The 23,730-nt window shown below is 45.4% G+C and overlaps 1 protein-coding gene across 22 annotated transcripts in view; it reads right to left on the reverse strand.

Moving 5' to 3' along the window:
- Kiaa1217 (KIAA1217 ortholog) overlaps positions 1 to 23,730 on the reverse strand; it is a 796,433-nt gene that overhangs the window by 277,743 nt on the left and 494,960 nt on the right. For 14 of the 22 annotated variants that reach the window (XM_076572610.1, XM_076572611.1, XM_076572599.1 and 11 more), the window contains one exon: positions 11,239 to 11,522. In XM_076572610.1, coding sequence (XP_076428725.1) covers positions 11,239 to 11,352 — 114 coding nt within the window. In that variant the 5' untranslated portion in view covers positions 11,353 to 11,522. Of the gene's footprint in view, positions 1 to 11,238; positions 11,523 to 14,484; positions 14,740 to 22,923; positions 23,266 to 23,730 lie in introns of those variants that run through there. The other 8 variants (XM_015997455.3, XM_015997449.3, XM_015997454.3 and 5 more) reach the window with 6 other exon arrangements.

The following is a 23,730-nucleotide window of genomic DNA, read 5'->3' on the forward strand; positions in this document are numbered from 1 at the left end:
ATTTAAACTCATTTTGGGCTGGTGAGATGGACTGATGGGAAAAGGCATCTGATGCCAACACTGATCCCCTGAGTTTGATCCACAGAACACACACGGCAGAAGGAGAAAACTGACTTGCGCAATTAGTTTTCTGACCTCTACATGTACGCCATGATGCACACGCATATACACACAATAAACAAATGAAAATACTATTAAAAAGTAAACTTGGGGTGGGGGGATGGCTCAGTGATTAAGAGCGTTTGTTGCTCTTGCAGAGGAGCTGGGGTTCTGAGTACCCACATATTGGCTCACAACCACCTGTAATTCCAGTTCCAGGGGCTCCAATGCCCTCTTCTGACATCCATGGGAACCAGGCCAACACATGTTCCAAATACATACATGCAGGCAAAACAGTCATGTACACAAAATTAAAGCTTTTTAAAAATTAAGCTCATTTAAAGACATTATAAAAGACAAGATAATTCTTAAAAACTAGGAAAGGATATTATTTAAGACAGACACTAAAAACAATAAGACAGGTTATCAGAAAAGGAAAATGTAAACTGATTCTTGATAAGATAATAGAAAAAAATATATACCTGAGAGAAAGCATGAAAATATTTGCTCTCTACTAGTTTATCTGACTGTTATGAACTAGAAGGAAATACAGATGTTTCATGGAGTATTGGGAGAAAGGATCAGGGAGGTGGGAGATGTTCATGCCCGTCTTTAAACAGTAACGCTTCACACACATTTTATATTTAGCATGCTTTTGCACAGGAGAGTATTCTGCTTCCAATGAAATATCTGAAAACAGAGAAAGGAAGAAACAAAGATATAGAGTAGGTGGAAAACAAGATGGACACAAAATAAAGGATAAGCTCACCACTCTCACAGCACATTCGGGCCATTGGTTTCTCTCACACCCCATTTCCTGTCGTTATCACACCTATTCACCCTTCAGCATCTTGATGCTGGCTGAGCAGCATCACTGACCTAGGAGTAATGCTAATAAATGCTCATGAAACCAAATCATTGTACATTCCATTTGTGCAAAAATACTTCTTTGGTGCAAGAATTGGCAGGGCAATGCCTGCTTATATTTGCCCCACACTCTCAAAAATCAACCCCTCAGTTCAAAGGTTCATCCCATAGACCCAGACCATGCAAGGCTCAGATTCACCCTTACACAAAGACAGGCTTGTGGGTGCCCCCGGAAAACCACAGATAAGAGAACTGGGAAGTCAGAGAAAGAGCACACCTGATGAGCCAAAGACGCTGGCGGAGAGGAGAAGGCAAAGTGAGGTTGCAGTAAGGCTGTGGGAGAGCAGGTCTGGGAGGCTGCAAAGAGATGCTTCCAAATGATGTCCAAACACAGGCTCCGGACTCGATGCTTCCCCACCCAACCCATCCCCAGCAACAGAACCCATAATGTCAGTTCTGTCCTCTCACTATTACCAATAATAATACTTCTAAACTCCCTTTCATTTTTTTGTGTGTGACTGTGTGTGTAGTGTCTGTGAGTATGTTTATGTGTGTGTGTTGGGGTGTGCATGCATGCGCATATGCGTGTGTGTGCACATGTGAAGGTCAGAGGTTGATTCTGGGTATCTTCCTCTATGTTTTGAGACAGGGTCATTCACTGAGCCTGGAGCTCATGGACTGACTGGCTCCTTCTATCTCCACCACTGCTCCTCACTGAGCCCTTGTCAGAGCCAATGCTCTGCTGTGTGTGTGTGTGTGTGTGTGTGTGTGTGTGTGTGCGCGTGCGCGCGCGCTGGGGATCCAAACTGAGGTCCTCAAGCTTGTACAGCAAGCATATCATCACCAACTCAGCCATTTCTCAGTTCTCTAGTCTCTGAAACCAGGTCTTTTCTTTTTGGGGGGTTTGGGTGGGTGGTTGAGACAGGGTCTCTGTGTAGCCCTGGCTTTCCTGGAACTCACTATGTAGACTAGGCTAGCCTTGAATTCAGTGAGATCTGTCTGCCCCTGCCTCCCCAGTGCTGGGATTAAAGGCGTGTGCCACCATTCCCAGCTTCTGAAATCAGGCCTTGGATCTATTGCGGCTGAGCCTGTGACAGCCCTTTCTGCACCTCTGTCCTCCTCCAGTCTCTCACGGTTCTCCTTTTCCTTCCTAATGTCTGGTATGTCAATACGTACTTCTGGTGACGTTCCAGACCACAGCTGCCACCCTGGACCTTATCACTGTTGGTCTGTCTGGACACTAAGGCTGCTACCAATCCCATATCATCATCCCTCTCACACAGTGCTGAAAGCTGATTTTCCAACTTTGCCTTTAGTCTGATTCCATACCCTGGCCCAGGTCTATGGACCCACACTTTCTGCTGGCATCCAAGGCTGAGTTAGCACAACCCGGCTTCCCTCTCTTTATATCCACTGACGTTCTTCTTCAAAGGCCACTTCCACCTTTCTTAGGTTGGTCATAAGGTAGCCACCTCCATTCTTGTCCCAACATCATCTCTCGGGTCCTCCCCACTCCAGAAGAACACCATCTAATCGGGATCCTTGCCACAGGTGAGGCCTTGGGGGTCAGGTGAATGGAAAACAGGACTCCCTCATCCTTCTGAGACTGCATTCAAATTCTGATCTCCAGTGTGAAATTCTCCCCCACCCCCCAACAGCTCCTTCCATTCACTGATCTTCAAGCTTTTGAGGTGCATGGAACCATTTCCAAATGCAATTCTCATAAAACACGAGACCCTAAGTGTTAAATGTGTGGGTCAAATTGGCTTTGTAAGCGGTCAGTATTTCTTTGTCTTCTCTTCTTTCTCATCTTTTGCACATTGCTAGTTATTCGACCTCATTCAGACCAGGCAAGCACTCTGTCACTTAGAAACAACTCTGTCCCAACACTGACCGCTCATTCCACATCTACCTGCCTGAAATTTCTCACTTATGGTGGTTGGAATAAGAATGGTCCCAACAGGCTCATAGATTTGAGTGTTTGGGCAGCAGAAAGTGGCACTGTTTGAAAAGATTGGGAGGTGTGGCCTTGTTGGAGAAAGTGTCAGTGGAGGCAGGCTTTGTGGATTTCAACAGCCCAAGCCAAGCCCCGTGGCTTTTTCTCTTCCTGTTGCCTATAAATCCAGATGTAGAACTCCCAGCTACTCTCCAGCACCATGTCTGCCTGCATGCTGCCATTCTCCCCACCATGATGACAATGGACTAAACCTCTGAAAGTGTAAGCAAGCCCTACTGAAATGTTTTCCTTTATAAGAGTCTCCGTGGTCATAGTGTCTCTTCACAGCAATAGAGCACTGACTAAAACATCACCCCAGGTTCATTCACTCTGCTTATTAGCATATTCAAAGATCAGACCAGTCATTTTATTTTTGATAACCAGGGATTTTCCCCCAATTTGAAACTTTCTTTCCTCTGTCAACAGACTGGGTACTAGGCTGGATGGTTGCAATTTAGAAATTCCTTAACTATTGCTATCTTTTCCTTACCAAGAAGGGTTCAGACATGTATTCAGCATCTACAGCAATGGGGATGAATGACCTCATCCTGTCCTCACCAACACAGCATTATTTGCTTTGCTCTATGGTTAAGAAAAGCCTCAAGGACATGACTGACTCACCCACAATCATGCAGCTAAGAGTGTCTCAGCATCTATAAACTCACATCAGACCTCAAAATTCACACTCTTCCCACTAAAAAAAATTAGTCTTGGCAGGCAGATACTGGGATTTACCCTTGGTGTATAATGCCAAATTTGTGCTCAGTGTGTCTGTCCATAATAATTAACCATCGGATTGGATGACTCTAAGAACAGGTGAACAGATAAGCAAAAAACCAAGAAGAATCCCTAACCAGCAACAAACAGGAAGGCAAGCTGGTATTTGTGAATGAGTGTGCCTCTATGCTCCAGACTGAATCATATTGGTCATTTCTAGAGCCCTCAATCTCAAGATTCTCTATCTCCTTTGCTGTCAATTCTCTCTAGACTCTGCTGGTGACTATTTGCTGCCTTTGCACAGCCAGCTAAACTTTGGTTCTGGTTTCTCCTGACTTCCCACCTACTCCACTGAACTCTTCAACAGGCTTTCCAGTGGAATTTCACCGAGCTTTTAACATAGGGCTGTTCTCAAGATGTTCTCTCTTGTTCTCCTACAGCACTAAATAAAAGTAAAGCTTGGGCTGGAGAAATGACTCAGAGGTTAAGAGCACTGACTGCTCTTCCAGAGGTCCTGAGTTCAATTCCCAGCAACCACATGGTGGCTCACAACCAACTATAATGAGATCTGGTGCCTTCTTCTGGCCTGCAGTCATACATGCTGTATACATAACAAATAAATAAATCTTTAAAAAAAAGTAAAGCTAATGTGGAGGAGGGTAGCAACCACTTAAGTATCACATTGAAAGTGATCCCTGTTTAGTAATCCTTTTCTCCTTCTGTATCATGGTCAATGAATGCCAAGTGGAATTTTCTAAGCAAAATAGTAACCCCTGAATTGTTAGGCTTTTCACTTCTATTTCTTCTTCCTCCTCCTCTTCTTCCCCCAACCCCCCTCACATTCATGTGAGACCAGAGGTTGATATCAGGTATGTTCCTCAATCACCCTTAACTTTATCTATTTATTTGTTTGGTTTGGTTTTTCAAGACAGGGTTTCTCTGTCCTGAAACTCAATTTGTAGACCAGGCTGGCCTTGAACTCACAGAGATCTGCCTGCTTCTGCCTCCTGAGTGCTGGGATTAAAGGTGACTTCCACCACCACCTGTCCACCTTCGCTTCATTTTTTGAGACAGGGTCTCTCACAGACCTAGAGGAGTTTGTTAATTAGACTAGGCTGGTCAGCCACCAAGCCATACAGATCCTTCTGCCTCCTGGGGTCACAGGTCTGTGTACCACTGCAGCCAGTCTTTCACATAGGTACTGGGGAATCCCAGTCCAAACCCTCATGATTGTATGGCAAGCACTTGGCCGACCACAACACCTCACTAGTCCCCAAGTCCTTTCAGTCCCTGAATACCAATCTTGGCAGTGAGTGTGTATGTGCGTGTTCCCGGAGGCTGAAGGCAGGGCCTCATACATGCTAGGTAACTGGTACATGAAAAATCTTTATGTCATAATTTAAAATGCCAGCCCTCCAGGAAGCTTTGCAAACTAACTCCTTCATTTATTCATTAAGCAGCATCATAACTCTTAAGTATTTGACTGTCCTTTCCACTCACACTTTCACTATTATTTTTCATTCTGTCTGAATATAGACACTAAAGCCATGCTCATTGCCTTTAGATTTTTCAAGATTATATAGATTTTTCTCCAGGAAGTGCTTTCACACTGATTCTTTAAGTACTATCATATTCTTTGCTTATATAACCATTAGTGTCTCATGAAACACAAACTCACCATTCATTAACATAGACCCTTTGACTACGATGTGTGATCTGGTTATGACACTACAGTCCTTTCATTTATTGGTGTATCTCTGACTGCAGCAGCATTTTCCCAATGTTCATGACCACGCAGCTGCGTACCATGATGCCTTTCCTTCTCCAAATTGTTAAAGGTGGATCCCAACAGGATCCCAACTGAACCTCGTGCCTACTCACGCTGGCAGAGCTTGTACTGAGACAGCATCCCCACAAGAAGGAGCCAGCATTACTAAGTCATTGTGTAAGAATGGCTTCTCCGGAGATTGGGCCAATCACCAACATCCTCTGTATGTATAAAAAACAAAGACTATTGTGCTGAATCACAGCACACCCCAAATGAATCACAAGGTCTATTTGTTACGCAGCATGATTGATCTAAACTGACTAATGCATGAGTTTTTAGTTATACATCTCCTATCAGCACCCTTTCTTCTTACAACTTGGCTACCAAAAAATAGTAGGCAAACGAGAAAAATCAGCAGAGTATGTACTCTCTAGTCTGGTGTGTGACATTAAATGTTTTCTGCACAAAAACAAACCAAAACAAAAGTGGTACTCATTTGGTTCTAAAATCCTGTCACCTCATTCATCAGTTTGTGGCACTGAGACTCAGACTGAAGTCCCTTAAGTCATCAGAAGTGTACTCTCCAACTAACCCCACCTTCCATAGGGGATGCTTCCTCTTTTTCAAAGTGAGGTCATGGCTATGGTGGTTGTTGTTGTTGTGGTTTTTTCAAGACAGGGTTTCTCCCTCTAGTCCTGACTGTCCTGGAACTCTCTCAGTAGACCAGGCTGGCCTCAAACTCACAGAGAGACTCCTGCCTCTGCCTCCTGAGTGTCGGGATTAAAGGTATGTGCTACCCCCACAAGGCTTGGCCAAGGTGGTGAACAGCACCTTTAACCCTTTCCCATCCATACTGTATGTCCACAGAGCCGTTCATCCTGTTTCCCTGTTTTACACAGAGAGGGTGTTTTCTCCTCTCTATTATGAACACCCATCATGGTGTTCTGTGAATGTTGAGAGAGCTAGCATCAAAATGCCTTTAATTTGCCAGTTTTAAGTGGAGCTTGTCTCTGAAGAGCTCCTCTTCCGGGACGAGAGAGATGGCTTGAGGGTCGAGAGCACACACTGCTCTAGCAGAGGACTGAAGCCGGCGCTATGACCTGCTGAGAGCCTTCTCTCCAGCCACGGAACTGATTGTTTTAATGCAAGAGAAGTCCGAGCTTCAGCCAGGTATCATGACGTGCGACTGCAACCTTAGCTTTCAGAAAGTGGAAGCAGGAGGAGCAGTCAGAGTTGAAAAACACAAGCTTCTGAAATACACTAAAATTGTTCACTGACAACGGGGAAATAAACAAACCTCCTCCAATACCGAAACATTTGTGCTCGAAAGAAACAAGGATTTCAAACAAAGTCTTCAAAATATGAGGTGGCCATGAACCGGAAGAGAACGATGCTAGGAGTCGCCATGGGAAGATGCTCCCAACAGCTCTTGCTTGGTGCTATGATCTGGATCTCACCATGCTTTGACTGAGAAAAAGACAAGTCATCAGTGCCAAATCCTACAATTAGCCTATAGTGAAGGCTGCATTCCAACCATACTCCACCCTCCACAGCCAGGCAATGGGACTCCCTGTCTAATGGCCCTGCACAATTAAAAACGCCCAAGAAGGGGGTTGGGGATTTAGCTCAGTGGTAGAGCGCTTACCTAGCAAGCGCAAGGCCCTTGGGTTCAGTCCACAGCTTTGGGAGGGAGCGGGGAAGAAAAGAAAGAAAAACAAACAAACAACAACAACAAAAATACTGGGCGGTGGTGGCGCATGCCTTTAATCCCAACACTTGGGAGGCAGAGCCAGGCAGATCTCTGTGAGTTCGAGGCCGGCCTGGTCTACAGAGTGAAAGCCAAAACAGGCACCAAAACTACATGGAGAAACCCTGTCTTGAAAAAAAATCAAAAAGGAAAAGCCCAAGAGGGCCTGGAGATGGCTCAGGGGGTCGAAGTGCAAGTGACTTCTGCAACCACATAAAAAGTCTGACATGGTGGCAAGCACCTATAATCACAGTATAATTGGGAGAACTGCTCAGAAGCATGCCTCAACAAGGTGGAGGTAAGAAGCAGCTTCTCCAAGTTGTCCTGGCACCCCCCCACACACACACATATGCTTGTACACTCACATACCCTCGTGTGTATGTACACATACAAATAGCTAAGTAAATAAGTAGTTGTTTGAAAAGGCCTGAGAATGTAGAGGGAGGTGGAAATGGGCGGAGCCACCCTTATACAAATACACATTATGCTGCAAAGTGGTCACCTGCATACTTTAATGACTCTGAGGGACATTAACGCAATCTCTCAGCTTTTCAATAGTAGAGAGTCAAGAAAACGCATTCATGGTTTTAAAAACTCTAATGCATGGCCAGGGAGCTGGCTCATCCAGCAAAGGTGTTGCCACACAAGTTTGGCAACCTAACTTCTCTACCAGGAACCCACATAGAGGCAGAAGGAAATGCCCAACTCCACAAAGTTGATCTCTGATCTCCACACTTGTATGCACACACAAACACACACACACACACACACACACACGAGAAAATACATTTTTAAAAATTAAACCTAAATTTAAAATTCTCTACTAGGAATATTTCAGCACTTCAAGTAAGATTTTGAAGCAGGGGCACATTCTTCTTTTCATCGTTTTTTGATACCAAGGAATTAGAAGATTCCTAGATTTTCCTACTCCCAAGCTATCATATACAATGCCAGATGCATCATTTTTGACTTGGTATTCTCTCTTTCTCTCAACCATGCTGGAGAGGCAGCCAGGAACACAGCCCACAGAGGAACAGCTGGTACTTAAGAGTCTCGGAGTCTGGAGATGCGCATCAGATGGTGTTATTTGACTTCCTCCACAGGAAAACCCACAGTCAGAGGGTCGATGAACAAAGGATGGCAGGAAGAGTGCAAATGGGTGGTGGGAGACAAGGAATGCAAACTCAGAAGATGAGGTAGTGTCTGCAGGAATTTCCCAAGGCCCTCCAAGGCTTCTCTGTTGTCTGGTAGGCTGGGTGGGATGGACTCACAGAACCTCAGGAGCAGACCGAGCGCACACAGATGTGGCCTTCAAAATCTCCACGCTTTTGAACCATCAGCATGAAACAAACGAGGCGGACACAGAACATGGCATTCGTTCACATCAGGAGAGAGCAGCTGCTAGGTCACCTTGCAGCTCCAGCAGAGGTGTTATTGGGAAGAGGAGATCGGTGCCTGAGGCCACTAACCCACCTCCCTTCCCATTTAGCACGGATTTTTATCTTTCCGGTCCTTATCTCCATCCCCCTCGAGTGTACCCCCCGCCCCCTTTGCGTGTCTCAAGTGTCTACCCTAAACCTATAAGCCCTGGGCCTGGCATGGTGGCTCAGGAAGCAGAGGGATCCCTGTGAGTTCAAGACCAGCCTGGTTACATAAGGGGTTCCAGGCTAGCCAGGACTGCATAGTGAGACCCGGTCTAAGAAACAAACAACAGTAACAAAAAGCAGACTGACAGGCCATGACTTTTATCATTTAGGATAGTGGAATAAACAAGGATTCCCAGTTCACACATCTTTTGGTTCGAATCCCAGCATCTCCAGTTTAAGTTACTTCCCTGTGAGTAGTTTTCTATCAAATGTTGCATTTCCCAAAATAGCCACATAAAGAGAAGGAAGCACATAGCCCATTGCTCCAATGCACATGGATGCTGCAGGCCTCCTTCAGAGGAAAGGTAACGCTCCTTAAGTACACAGGAGTGGGTCATCGGTCCATCCTCATATCAGCGAGGTTCCCCATTTCCTCTCTGCAGGCCACAGTCTGCCTTTTTGCAATGCAAAGAGGAAAACAAAAAAAAAGCCAATGTGAAAAAGAAAGCACATTTCACAACTTCAGGCATTCAGATAGAAACCTTAGAGAACGTTCAACTTAAGGGAGAAAAGGAACTAAGGGCGAACTGTGGATTGAAATTGTACCAGATGACGCTAGTACCCATTTCTATGAACAACCAAAAGCTGAGTGACTTAGAACTGTGGCCACTAACTGGCAAGACAGAAGATTGCCACCATTGAGCCTGTCTTAGTCCCTGGAGTCAGCCAGTCAGTAGCGTCCTCCCCCTACCTGCTCCCCACCCACTTGGAATACAGGCTGAGCCTTCCCTGCTTCCTCACTACAGTCTCCAGCCTCAAAGGTCAATCTGATAAGAGGCCAGTGAGGGCCTCAAGGAAGCCGCACATCTCCTGTGACCGCAAACCTGCTCAGTCTGCTAAAAAGTAATTGCACACAGCCCAGGAACAATAATACCCTGCGCCACAGTTGGGTGATATCTGTGTGGCTTTCGAGATAACAGGAGAAAACAGGTAGCTGAAGACAGCAGAAAGCAACGGATGCAAAAGAAAACATCCGTGATTTCTATGAAAGACGCAAAAAGAACAGCAGCACACAGCCTGATGTCATCTTGAAGAAAAGAAGCCTGTCACAAGTTTATTCTTGGATGCTCCGTTTTGCCTTGGCAGGTACTTACAGATTTTTGTGTTCATTCATTCATTCACTCATCCACTGTGCCAGGCACTTAAGTGCTCTTGGGATGAATTACATTTGCACCATGTCTCACTCAGAAAACAAGATCCTTCATGCCCGATGCATTAGATGCATTTGTGGTTAAAAACGAAAGCTCCTTTTCAGAGAACTGCATGGTGTGTGAGCCTTCTTCTTGGGTCAGACCCCCTATTCTCTTGCTATACTGGTTAGGAGGACAGTGCTCTCAGCTCTCACATCAAATCTTTTCTGTAGCTAAGCTGGAAATCAGGAACAACTGCATGACAGGAACACTAAGCCATCTTGTCACTTTGAACCCCAAGGTCATCTTGCTCATTAAAAATTGAGCTGTGAGGGCTGGAAAGATGGCTCAGGGGCTAAGAATGGTGGACTGCTCTTGGACAGGACCCAGGTGTGGTTCCCAGAACTCATACAGCAGCTCACACGTGTCCTCTCTAGTGTCTGTAAGCTCCTGAATACAGGCAGTACATATAAACTCAGGCACTCACATAAGCACATAAATACAAACAACAATAATAATAGGCTGGGCATGGTGGCTCATGCCTTTAAACCCAGCTCTTGTGAGGCAGAGGCAGGTAGAACTCTGTAAGTTTAAGGCCAGTCTGAGCTACATAAAGAGTTCAAAGCCAGCCAAGACTACACAGTAAAACCCATCTCAAACAAACAAAAATCAAAACAATAATAATAATTAGTAGTAGTAAAATAATAATAATAATAATAATAATAATAATAACAACAACAACAACAATGAACAAATCTTTTCTTTAAAAAAGACAGAAAACAATGAATGAGCTTTGTAGGGATGTGTTCCTAGCATAAACAAGGCTCTGGGTTCTAAGCTCAACAACAACAAAGCAGATTGGGTGGGCTGGAAGGATGGCTCAGCGCCTTGTGCATGCCTGTAACCTCAGCTCTGAGGGGGCCCAGAGTGGAGGATCACTTGGGTTTGCAGACTGCCAGGCTAGTTGAGAAAATGCAAGCCCCAGGTTCAGGAAGAGACCATTCCTCAAAATGAGTGCAGAATGATAGCCGAGGACCCCTGACGCCCCCTTCTGGCCTCTGTGCACATGCATAGGTTTGCATCTATCCACACAAATGTGGCGGAGACACTCCCACAGACACTTCTATGTACACACATGTGAATAAATTTATAAACTTTTAAAATATATATATATATATATATATATATATATATATATATATATATTTTTTTTTTTTTTTTTTTTTAATGAATGAGCAAAACCAGGAAAACTGACAGTGTGTTCCTACCTGGTCCCTCAGCCTCTCCTGGTGGCCCATAATTGCTGTGGCATGGTGGGGGTACTTCTGTTTTAGATGCTCCAGGAACGCCTCTCTCTTCCTGTCCATCTCAGACGTTTGCATCCCCAGGATCTCTTTGGAACTTCGGGGCCCACCTAGCGTGTGTCTCCGTGGGATATTTCGGGCAGGCTTGGAAACCTGAGCCCGGGTGTTTCCATTAGAGAGGCGTTCCTTGGGTCGGCGGCATGCTGCATCTTCCAGGGATGTTACATGAAGATTGCTTTTTCCTTGTTCTGCAGGATGAAGAACAACAGTGCAATTCACAAATGAATGATTTCACAGTAGTCTCATTTGTAGAACACCAAGGAGGTTTGTGGCAGTTGCTAATGAATCAATGTAACTTAACAGAATTTATTTTTGCTGTTGTTCTTTTTTTTTTTTCTGCAAGAATAAGAAAAAAAATCTACAATCAGAAGAAATTTGAAAAAAAAAAAAGTACTATAGATGCTGTAGCAAATGTTTTTTAATTCTTTCTGTCATTGAGTTTGTTACAAATGAGAAAGCTTGGCCAGACTAGCTGTTTGCAGGTAACTGCCCCTGTGTCTGTAATGATGACAGAGGCAACCCCAGTAATTCTGACTATTTGTATACTTTCCATTATAGTTACAACCTACTAACAGGATTTTAAAATTTTTATAATCTGAAGATGGTTCTGACACATGGGGTTCAGCACCAAGAAGAAGATAGCTGTAGAACCCTCAGAAGACAGCTGGCACCAGTGAACCACTGGAAAGTTCCATTTCTCCATTCTAGTAAAGCCAGGCAAGGGGAGCATCACGGGAGGTAATAGTCGGGGAGTCATAAAGCAAAGGTGAAGCCACATTTTCCAGAAATGACCTTATCTAAAACACACATAGCCAGGGAAGAGCCATGGGCATGTTTTGATGGTTTTGACTTAGGTAGACTGCTTCTAAACTGGCCTTTCAGAGCCACCGTAGCTTATCCTTAGAACAGATCAACAAGGACTCACAAGGTTATCCTTAGAACAGATCAACAAGGACTCACAAGGTTAATGCTTAGGGTTCAAAGTGTGTACAAAGATCATCCTTCCCCTTTTTTCTTTCTTTTTTTTTAAGATGGGGATGAAAGTAACAAACATTGAGACGCTGCAAGGATTCGAGAACACAGATCTTAACAGTCTTTTGCTTGTTTCCTTGAGTTTGTTCTGTTTTGTTTTGAGACAGGGTCTCTCACTATGTAGTCCTGATTGGCCTGAAGCTTGCTATGTTGACCAGGCTGGCCTTGAACTCACAGAGATCCTCCTGCCTCAGCCTCCCAAGTACTGGGACTAAAGGCATGTACCATCATGACCAATCCTCACAGTCATTCTCGAAAAATAGGCTCAGTGGGTTAAGGAATTTGCCACTAAGCCTGACGGCGTGGGTTCCAGCCCCAGCACTCACACAGAAGAGTAAGGAAATCGACTCCTGCATGTTGTTGTTCCCTGACCTCTACAGGCACTATACCTCCCGCCTCTAATAACAGCAATTCTTTTTTTTTTTTTTTTTTTGAGACAGGGTTTCTCTATGTAGCCTTGGCTGTTCTGGAACTCACTATGTAGACCAGGCTTGCCTGGAACTCACAGAGATCCGCCTGCCTCTGCCTGCCCAAGCGCTGGGATTAAAGGTGTGTGCCACCACCAGTCAGCCTTATAATTTTTATTTACTTATTTGTTAGTAATTTTTTTTTAAGCAGCAGGTGTCCATAGTTTAGGCTCCCTAAAAGCAAGGGCACCAACACCCTACCACGGTTACCCCCTCTTTTGCCTGGAGACCTCTGAACACAGAAGATCTCCAAGTGTAGAGTCCCTCTGGCAAGGAATGGGAAATATTTCATCTCTGGCGGGTTTTCCTGTTCTCGTCTTCCTGAGAATGTGTGTCCTGAGAGCGCCTCTTTTTGTGTACACCCCACTTCTCATTATTTAGCTCATGACAGCATCTCCATCAGACACTGATGAAGGAAGGGAGGAAAGCAGCTCAATTAGTTACTATCAACTTCCACTAGTTTCAGCAGTGAGCTTAAAGAGGGAGAAGACAGACGTTTGGTTAAAAAGATAGTGAGGGATTAGTATAGTTTTATTTATTTAGTAAGAATAATCTTTACTAAGTAATAATGTCTTTAATTTGTACCACAGTTTCCTCTTTCAGCATATCTTCCCTAATAATACAGGAGTCATAGAGTCTATTACATAGAGCAGAACGCAGGGCAGGGGATGCAGCTTAGAGATGAAACTCTAGGTAGGATACGAAAGGCTCTGGGTCAGAGCCACAAGACTACAACAAAAAATAAAGCTAAGAGCAGAAAGTTCATATCTCAGGCCGAGAAGCACATACCATGAAGATGCTCAGCTTCATTTTGTGTGTGTATGTGTGTGTGGGGTGGGGGGTGGGGGGTGGGCTGTACATGTATTTTGTATTAGCCAAAATTGTTGTATGGACGCTAGAGCCCTGTAGCTTTTCAAGACTGGTTTCAACTACATTAAAATAATCCATGTAAAAATTACCCAGGACAGCTAGCTTAATGATCAAGTCTGAATCTCTGGCAAGGCTATTTCTTTACATGGGCCAGAAACACACACATCTACATTCAACCTTACGGACAAACAATCATGTGTGACCAGTCAGACAGGCAGGAGGAAGACACTCTGCTGGACTCACAGACCTTCAGGAGCTGAGCTGCTGCATCTAGGGATCAGTAGAGCAGGCCAGGACAACAGGAACACTTTAGCCTTGCAGACTATGGCATCTCCCACTTTCTTGAAGTCAATTGGGAAGCCAGGTAGAAGTAGGGTCTTAAGGTCACTGTCACCCTACAGTAGACATTAATCTCTCCTTCATCCCACTGCCTGGACTTTAAACTCTCTCCCTTTCCTGATACTTCTCATGGGGAAGGTTGCATCAACTTTACACTGGTGTTCTATTTCTTTCACATTCCTGTGGATTTTTTAATAATGTCTCCAGTTGCCTAACAAGGTTGAACATGCCATGGAGAAAAGGAATGGAAACAGTACCCACAGTTAGCAGCAAGAAGAAAGGCTTATGTTGGCCACCTGGCAGACAGAGACCACCTTTGTCTTATCACCCTCACCCATCGCCCCATGGGTCCCATCTGCCTCTGTCCCAGCACCGGGCCCCACCAGCACCTGAACAAGCCAATACTGTCCACACAAAACCATTTCACCCTCCTCATACTTACTTAGGCCTTTTCCTCTGCTCTTGGAAGCTGCCAGCCACACACTTGAAGGAGAAATGACATCTGGACTATTGCAGCCATGTGGAGAGAATGCAGCCTTTTAGCTGAGCCTAAAACCCAAGTCAGGGCACCCATAAACAAGAGAAGGAGCAGGCAAAGTCACAGTCAGGTGTCAGACCCAAGTGGGCCAAATCCTTCTTCTCCATATGAATAAAGAAAGCACAAGGGTGCACTCTCAAGCAGCCAAACAGAAGGGCAGGTCTCCTTCTTGTTTGCAAAGAACTTTGGTGCTAAGATGTAAATATGGGTGTGTCTGGCTGCTTGCTATTCTGGGAATCCTTGTCTAACAAAGTAGTGAAGCTGTAGCCTGAAGACAAGGCTCAGCAAAGCTGAAAGGCAGCCCTGTTTCCTCTTCCTGCCCCTCCCAAGCTCTTCCAGGGAGCCCACTTCCAGCAGGGCAAAGAGCAAACAAGAGCTTCCAATGGAAAACCGGCCCTTAAACATTCTCCAGAGCAGAAGTGGGCAGGAGGAGGGTTAAGCAGGCCAAAGAGCTGCTCCTCAGAGACCCAGGGACTGCAGCTGGGATGTGTCGACATCCTGGACATCCTGGACGGGGAAAGTAGAGAGGGTCCAGGGAGGGTGAATACAAAAAGGCAGAGGGGTATAGGAAGCCACGCATCTCAAAGGAGCCGTCCACACAGCAAGCTGTGCAGACAGGCAACCGGCTAGACTAGGGGAGCTGGTGTCTTTGCCATGCTTGGATTACTCTGGCTGAGTCAGATGACCCAGTAAGGGATTTGGGGCTTTGCATCATTGGGGTACTCCACAACCTGCTGGGAACCAGCATTAATGCAGCTATCTTTCAGGGATATTTATTTTGTTTTTATCTTATTTGCTTTTAATTTTTATATTTGTACTGAAAATTAAACCTAGAGTCTTGCACATACAAGCTAAATATGCACTCTACCATTGAACTAAACTTCTCTGAGAATGTATTTCTTGACCAAGGTTAGGGAGTCCAATGGCTCACACCTATTATTTCAGCACTCAGAAGGCTGAGGTAGGAGTTCAAAGCTAGCCTGAGTTACATAGTGAATTCCAGGTCAGCTGGAGCTACTGTGTAATAGAGCACAAAATCTTGTCTCAAATAACCAACACACACACACACACACACACACACACACACACACACACACACACACCCTGCTATATATTAGGTAGTTCATATACTCCTTTGTGTGTGTGTTTGCACGTGGTGTATGCACACTTGGGTATGTGAATGTGAGTATCTGTACATGCTTATGTGGAGGCCAGAGATGGATGTGAGGTGTCTTCCTCTACCATGCTCACCTTTGTGAGACAGAAAAATGGGAGTTCATCAAATTCTGTTAGTCTGGCTGTCAGCAAACCTGGGAAGTCCCCCTGTCTCCACCTCCTAGGCTGAGATGAAGGGCAAATGCCACCACATTTAACATTTTACATGAGTTCTGGGGACCCAAAGTCAAGTCCTCATGCTTGTGAATCAAGCATTTTACCTACTAAACCACATCTCTAGTTCCTCCTCACTTCTTTATAGTGGTTAGCTTAGGGGTTTTTTTGTTTTGTTTTGCTTTGCTTTGTTTTGTTCTAAATAAAGTATCTATGTAGTGCAGGCCAGACTCAAACTTGCTGACCTCTTGTCTCAACTGTCCAAATGCTGGGATTACAGCCAGTGTGCCATCACACTAGGAAAGATGGAGCTTTCCAAAACTGCCAGAGAGCCCTTGTGCTCAGGGAGTCGCTGCCCGGTTGTGAAGCCTTTGGGTGCACTGTGCCAACCTCTGCTCAATGTATTGGAATGGACACATCCCCTGCATGCTCACACAGGCAGACTACACGTCCTGTACCCTTCCTACTAACTGGGGCTCTGTACTAATTCCAGTGAGTATAACATGGGCAGAAGTAACAGGGATACCTTCAGCTGTGGTGGGCCTCCTAAATAATTTTACAGGGTTTCTGCCTTTACTCTTTGGCTGGATGAATGCAAAGGATCCAGGAGAAGCCTCCAAATGGATCGTGTGCTGACAGGACAGAAGGGCCACCCAAGAGATGAAGCTGTTCAGGAACATCAGATTCTACTGTGTGTGACCAGGAAATAGACCCTGACCAAATCAAGCCACCAAGAACACTGAGCCTGAATAACGCACATGCTCAGTTCAGTGTCCCTCAGTTTTCCAGTTCTCTTGTCAGTATTACAAAGATCATCACCATAGACAAACTTGCACAGGAATTACAGCGAAACAAGGCCATTGCTTCCCTCTAAAAAGACTTTGAAAATGGAAGTCAGTGGGCTGGCAAGACGGCTCAGAGGGGAAAGTGTGCAAGCCTGAGTACCTGAGTTCAATTCCTGGGAGCTGTATGGAGGTGGAAGGAGAAAACCCACCCCACAAGGTTGTCCTCTGACCTCCACACACGGGCCAAGGCACACCCACACTCACATCATCATCACCATCATCATCATCATCATCATAATAATAATAAATGGGGGGGGGGGAGTTGAAGAGAGAGTTCAGGAGCTAAGAACATTGGCTGCTCTTCCCGGGTTCAGTTCCTAGCATCCACATGGCAGCTCACAGGGCAGCTGGAACTGTCCCGTGACTCCAGTTCCAGGGGATCCTTGCCCTCTTATAGCATCTGTGGGCACTAGGTAGGCAAGTGGGGCACAGGCACACATGCAGGCAAACACTCCTACACATACATACATTTCTTCAAAAATAAAGTCAAGGATAAAAACAATTCCTGGTATAGATTTCATACAAAATAGAACAGCTTGCTCCCTGGTCCGGAAAAGCATTCTTGTGTTGATTCACACAAATATTGATGAAATGCCTGTTCCAAACACTGAAAGGGAGCAGGAGGCTGGGGGAGTAGTGATCAAGGTAGACTGTATCTCTCCCCGAACAGGAGCATCCACAACATGACTTGAGAGTCAACAAACTAATCCACAATCTGAGTGTCAGGTAGTGCTTTGAAGAGGGAAAGAAGATATGCGGATAGAAACTGGCTGGGCTGTTTCAGAGCACAGACTGAATATCTGCCATTCCCTAGGCTAGCACTCCATGGGAGGCTGCCAGTCAGTGGCCAGAAGGGGCAAGCAGGTGGATGGACCCCTGCACAGAGTTCTCAAGAAACTCTTAGAAGCCAGAACAGGAGCTCCTGCTGTGGGCAATATTCCAAGGATCATACTAGGAGATCATACTAGGAGCCCATGGCCTCCAAAGGAAACAAGACACAGATTCAAATTCTACCAACAGCCAGGCATAATGATGTACATCCATAACCCAGCACATGGCAGGAGGCAGGAGTTCAAGTCCAGCCTCAGCTACATTAATTCAAAGCCAGCCTGGGCTGCATGAGACCTCATCTCAAATGAATTCCACCAATAACTACCAAATGCCTTCTCTGCCAAATGCACACAGCTTCTTACACTGTGCACTTATGGGGGATCACAAAACTAAATATGGAAGCTGTGAAAAAAAATTAGCAACAGTGAAGGGTTTCCAAACGTGCAACAAACATCAAATTAATTCAAAACCATGTATGTATAATCAGGAGCTGAAGGTACAGCTTAGAGGTTAAGAGCATTCTATTCTCACAGAGGCTGGGTTTGATTCTCCACACCCACATGGCCACTCACACATGCTTCTGACCCTGATTCCAGGGGATTCCAAATGCTGTTTTTGACCTTGCCAAGTACCAGGCACACACATGGTACAAGTGGTTCATAGACTCAGGCACACACACACACACACACACACACACACACATACATAAAATACAAACTAAAAAGTACACCAACAACACATGTAAAACCAGATATGGTGGCTGCACACCTGTAAGGACAGCATTTGGGAGGTAGAGACAGGAGGATCAGGAGTTCAAGGTCATCCTCAGCTACATACAGAGTTCTAGGCTAGCCTGGGCTGCATGAGTAAAAAACGAAACAAACAAAAATCAAGCTTTAATGAATCTGGGAGGCTTCCGGCAGCGCTCGAGCATGTGGCATTTTGTTTCACAGGATCCTTGGTTCTGAACACACAGCATGCATGTTTTACGTGGCATCTGCCACCATGCCACAACTTGCCAGCCAAGGCTCCTGGAAACACTGCAGCTCGGATGCAATTACTGTATATTTTGAATTTCAGTGCTGTCACTGTTCCTGCAAAACTTTCTGCTCTTCTAGAAAAAGAATGGTTTAATTATGGAAAATAAGAACTTGAAATAGCTCTCTGCTGTCAGCCTTCAGCACGTAAGTATCAAATTAGTGCATCTTCAACGTGTATTATCTTGGAATGTGTGATTTTTTTAAAAGATTGCTGTTTGAGATACTGACTTGAAATTCATTTTTTTTTTTAAAAAAAAAAATCATTCAGCAAATATTGACTTGGAATTGGGACAGAAATTTCCACAATTTCTGAAAGGGCTTTAAACATATTTTTGACATTTGTACATATGAGTGATACTCTCAGCACTATTATAAAATCAAACATCAACACTGAAAAGTTTTAAAGATGTTCTGGATCTAATATTCAGCCAAGATTTAAATCCTTATATAAAAATAAACAAGCACATTCATGTTAGTGTGAAAATTTGTTTTCATCTTTAATAAATGATCAAATTTTACACACACATACACACTCTGCCAGCCATGGTAGCACATGCATTTAGTCCCAATTCCAACACTGAGGAGGCAGAGGCATGCAGATCCCTGTGAGTTCTAGGCCAGCTTAGTCTTCTCTATAAGGAGTTCCAACCTAGCCAGAACTAAATAGTAAGACCCTGTCTCAAAAGGGGGGGGGGGAAGAGAAGAAAAACAAAGAACTTCCTTTTATAGCTAATTGGTGTTTAAAATGTTTATTTAAAGATTTTGTTTTTAATTTTAACTATATGTCTATACATATGAATAAGTTGCTCAGAGTCCAGAGGAGGATACTACTGGATTCCTTGGAATAAGAACTACAGGCAGTTGTGAGCTTCTCCACATGGGTGCTAGGAACCAAACTTAAGTCCTCTGGAAGGGCAGCATATGCTCTTAGCCACTGAGCTATCTCTTCAGTTCCAAAGGGTTGTTTTAAAATACGCTTCTTTATGATTTAGCACCAGGAAATGTTGGATTTATATTCCTCTTTTTTAACGGTACATATCCAGAGTTATATAAATCTTCCCAGATAAAAGACACCAGGGGCAGAAAAAAAAAACAAAACTAGGAAGCCCCTAAGCCATGGCGATGTCACTGTCCCCAATATCCCCACCTTCCTTAAACAGCTCCGAGTTACAACTGTTGCCCAGTGAAATTATTTATAGAGTTCTCTTTTATTCTCAAAGGCATCTGGCCTTGAACAATGAGTTACATGATCACCCAAAGTCTCCTTGTATACAGTCGCCTGATAAAACACAGTCCCCGGGGTGGCATCGTTAGCCTTCTGTCTAATTGTTAAGGAACTGTTAAGTGTCCCTCTATGAGACTAGCACTCCGTGAGATGTTGGGAGTGCACAGGTGAGTGAGACATGTCCTGGCCCAGGAACCCCACATTGTAACTGGGTGAAACAGACACATATGCAGACATAAAGCAGAGCACAGTGGCGGCTGATGCGCGTGCACACACACACGTGGCATTGCAGGTGACGCTGGCCTCAGAGATCCCACTCCTTCGGCTCATCCTAAGAAAGTCAGACACAGCCCAATGGAGTACACGTGACTCAGCCGGAATCAAATCTTGAAATTCTAATTGGGACTCTTACCCTCCTTTTATTATTTTCCCATCTCCCTCTCCCAATGTCCCTAACCTGTCAGTTCTTGAGTGCCTAGGTATAACCTTAGCTCTTAGGTGCCTGGGTCCTTCAGCACAGAGGCAGTCACAGGAGAGAGCTCAGTCTCCAGTGCTCCTGGCAACCCACTGACCAATACCTGAATAGATGCCTGGTACTTTTCTCAATCCTCACACAGCCTAAGGAAATTCTGCTTCCCTAACCCAAACCGGCCCCTCCCCCTCATCTATTCCTCTTAAATGCTTTCCCTCTGAGGTAAAGGCAACTCCATCCTTCCAGCCACCTGGATCAAATATTTTGAAGGTGTCTCCGACCCCTCTTTTCTATTCAACGCTACATCTGATCTTAGCAGATTCCTTTGGCTTTGCATTCAGTGCGTCAGGAATCTGCTTTCTTCTTATCGCCTGCTGCTTATCACCATCTAGCCTAAAGCAGCATGGGCTGGTTTTCTTGCCTGGCTTCCTTCAGAAGCCTCCTTAACAGGCCTCTCTGCCCTTCCCCCAATCCACTTGGGTTAAGCACCACACAACACCCCAGCCCACTAAGTACCTGTTAAAAATCCCTGGTAGAGAGCTCTTGCCTAAGATGCTCAAGACTCTAGGCTCACTCCCAGGGTTCCAAATTAATTAATTAAAATTAATTTTATTAAAGAAAAGGCAAGCCCAATTGGCTAGCGGCACCTCACCTCCCATGAAGGAAGAGCCAAAGACCTCCCGCAGTTCCACAAGCCCTACAGAATCTGGCCTGGGTGACCTCTCAACCCTTTAGCCTCCCATCCGCCTCGCAGGTTCCTGCTCTTCCCTCTCAGGCTGTGGATTTGGTTTATGGTCATCTCCGCTCCAGAGTCACCTCTGCGATGTTCTGATATTCCTTAGGACTTCATCCCCACTCCCTTGTTCTCCCCCTTTTTCCCCTATAGCCTCATTTTTAGATAACAGAATCACCAGATAAAACAAAGGATCTTCAGTAAAATATGAAGCTTGGGAGCATAAAAAATATTTTTAGTATGTCTGTCCCACGTAATATTTAAGAAGTACTTATGCTTTAAAAGTTACCCATTGTTTCTCTGAATCTCGAAGTTAGCTCCGGCACTCTGTGTTTTTATTTACTAACTCCAGCATCCCAGCCATCTAACACACTCCGTAGTTTTGCTTATTTGTTCATTGTTTGCCTCTGCCCCACCCCACCCCAATTTGGCCCTTTAGACCGTCAATCCAATGAAGGAGGGTATTTTTCAGTCTGCGTTTGGCATCGCTGGATCCCCAGCGGCTGGCACAGTGACTGCTCTACAACAAAAGTTCAATATTCATGGAGTGGATGAGTAAGCGAAGTGCGGAATTTGACCACCCCAAACTCGGAAATATCAATGAATTACTCCGGTTGTTTCAGAGTTGGTTCTTAAATTTGCTCCTGTTCTAATTGCCCCTTCTAGAATCTGGGTCGTTTCTTTCAGGACAGGCCTAGAGGTTGAGTTCCTGTAAGAAGATCCATCCTATCAAAAGAGAGTGAGTTGGGGGCCTTAGGCTGGACGCCACCAACCCCGGGACCCTCAAACTGAGATTAAATGCTGTGCCACTCAGACAAGTGGACTGCTGCCCCAAGGCTCAGGGATTCACTGAGCATTTAAGAGACGGGCTTCCTTTTCAGTTCACTGGGGGATTTCTCTCTCCTAATTGTATTTTCTTCTGTCTGGCTTGGTTTTGCATTTTCAGTGTGGATGAGTCATGTGCTACTTCCTTTTTTTCATTTTAAAAAACACACACCTTTTCCCCTGTGCACAATCCCCACTCCCACGCGCTGCCGTGCACAGCTCAGGGCACTCCTGCACATCTTTGTGTTACTAACTGGCCCCTGCATGAACCTGGACGGGTAGGGCGGGGGCGGTTCATGATTGTGTGGTAGGTGCCCGGACAGCCTACACAGTGAGGAGGGCTGATGGGCGCCAGCATCACCGTCTGCAACCACCCACCCTCCCGGTAAGATTTATTTGGAACTATATAAGGTTCTGGAAATTCCCTACGGAAAAGACAAGTCTATTATAAACACAATGTAAAAAAGAAACTGCCTGGAGAAAATACAGGAAAGCTGTTTTAAGAACTCCCAACTTTTACATTTAAACAGAAAGCCCCAGAGTTCTATCTATCATCCAGATGCTCAAGTGCTCCCCTGCCATTGGGATCTGCAAAACAAAAACATCCTTAAACTCCAATTTAACTCTAAAGCGCTGCAAAACTTTGTATCCTTCAAGACGTTGCCCCCATGGAAACTCCTAACCAATGAATGGAACCACTGCGCCCCGGACGTAGGCGCAAAATTGCCTTTCAGAGCCTCCTGAAGCACTGGGAAATTATCAAATTGCTACCGGGCGATTCATTTGTCATTGCTTAGGGATCCCGCACAAACTGCTTGCTCACTGTTCGATCAGTTTGACACCATGCACCACCTCTTCCACGGCTAGGAAGTCTTGCCACAATATAAAGTAGAGCCAAGAAACCACAGCTCTGGGCTTAGTTTGAAAACGCACCCCCCCCCCACACACACACCCCAAGAAATAGAATGTTCGTGGCGCCAGGCTCCCGGTCTCCAGTTCTAAGCAGCGTGCGTGTAACTCCATCTTTGAGAACTGTTACTTACGGGGCATTTGTCTGCTGTCTGCGGAGGGAGGCAGGTTCGGCTCACATTTCTGGCCTTCGCTTTCTTCCATTGTCCCTGCCGGCCGCCCAGGCTCCTCACTCTGGAAACTTCAGAGCGCAGTTCGGAAAGCTCGCAGAAAGCGCTTGGAAGGGGGCCCGGGGGTGGGGCGGAGGGGACCGGCGAAACCCCACCCCAACTAGTCTCCACTCCGGTGCAAAGTCTCCCTCGCCCGGGAAGACCGCATTCCAGCGCCCGGCCTCTCTCGGCGCGGGTCCCGGAGCGTCCGCCACCCGCCTGCTGTCGCCGGGACTGGGGGCTGTGCCCTGGAGGCGGCGGCTGTCCCCGCCTCTGCCGCCCAACAGGTGACGGCTCTGCTGACCCAGGACGCTGCCTGCCGGGTTTCCCCGGACGAGGCAAACACTTCACTCAGGAGTAGGGACAGGAACTGCTGTTGCAAGCCAGGCCCAGCCCTCCTGAATCTCAGGAGCCCAATAGGCCCCCCAGATAGGCTGAGGAATAAGCAGCGAACGGCTGAATCCCCCCAAAGTTATGCAAAATCTCTTTAAAAGTTTTTCTCTTTCTTTTTTAAAGATAAGTATATGCTAAATGTTGTGAAATAAACGCTTTACACACCAACTCTGTAGGGGACTAATTAGCATCTATAAAGAAGTATTGTAATTTTCTCCGGTCGACTTCAATCACTTCCTTATCAGGACTTTAACCTCTGGATTTTAAACCCTTTGTTTTGTTTTGTTTTTACTCACGCACCTTCACTTTTTTGGACCCCTTTCCTCCCCCCCCAACACA

The sequence above is a fragment of the Peromyscus maniculatus genome, chromosome 5 (genome assembly GCF_049852395.1).
Source record: "Peromyscus maniculatus bairdii isolate BWxNUB_F1_BW_parent chromosome 5, HU_Pman_BW_mat_3.1, whole genome shotgun sequence".
Taxonomy (NCBI): Eukaryota; Metazoa; Chordata; class Mammalia; order Rodentia; family Cricetidae; genus Peromyscus; species Peromyscus maniculatus.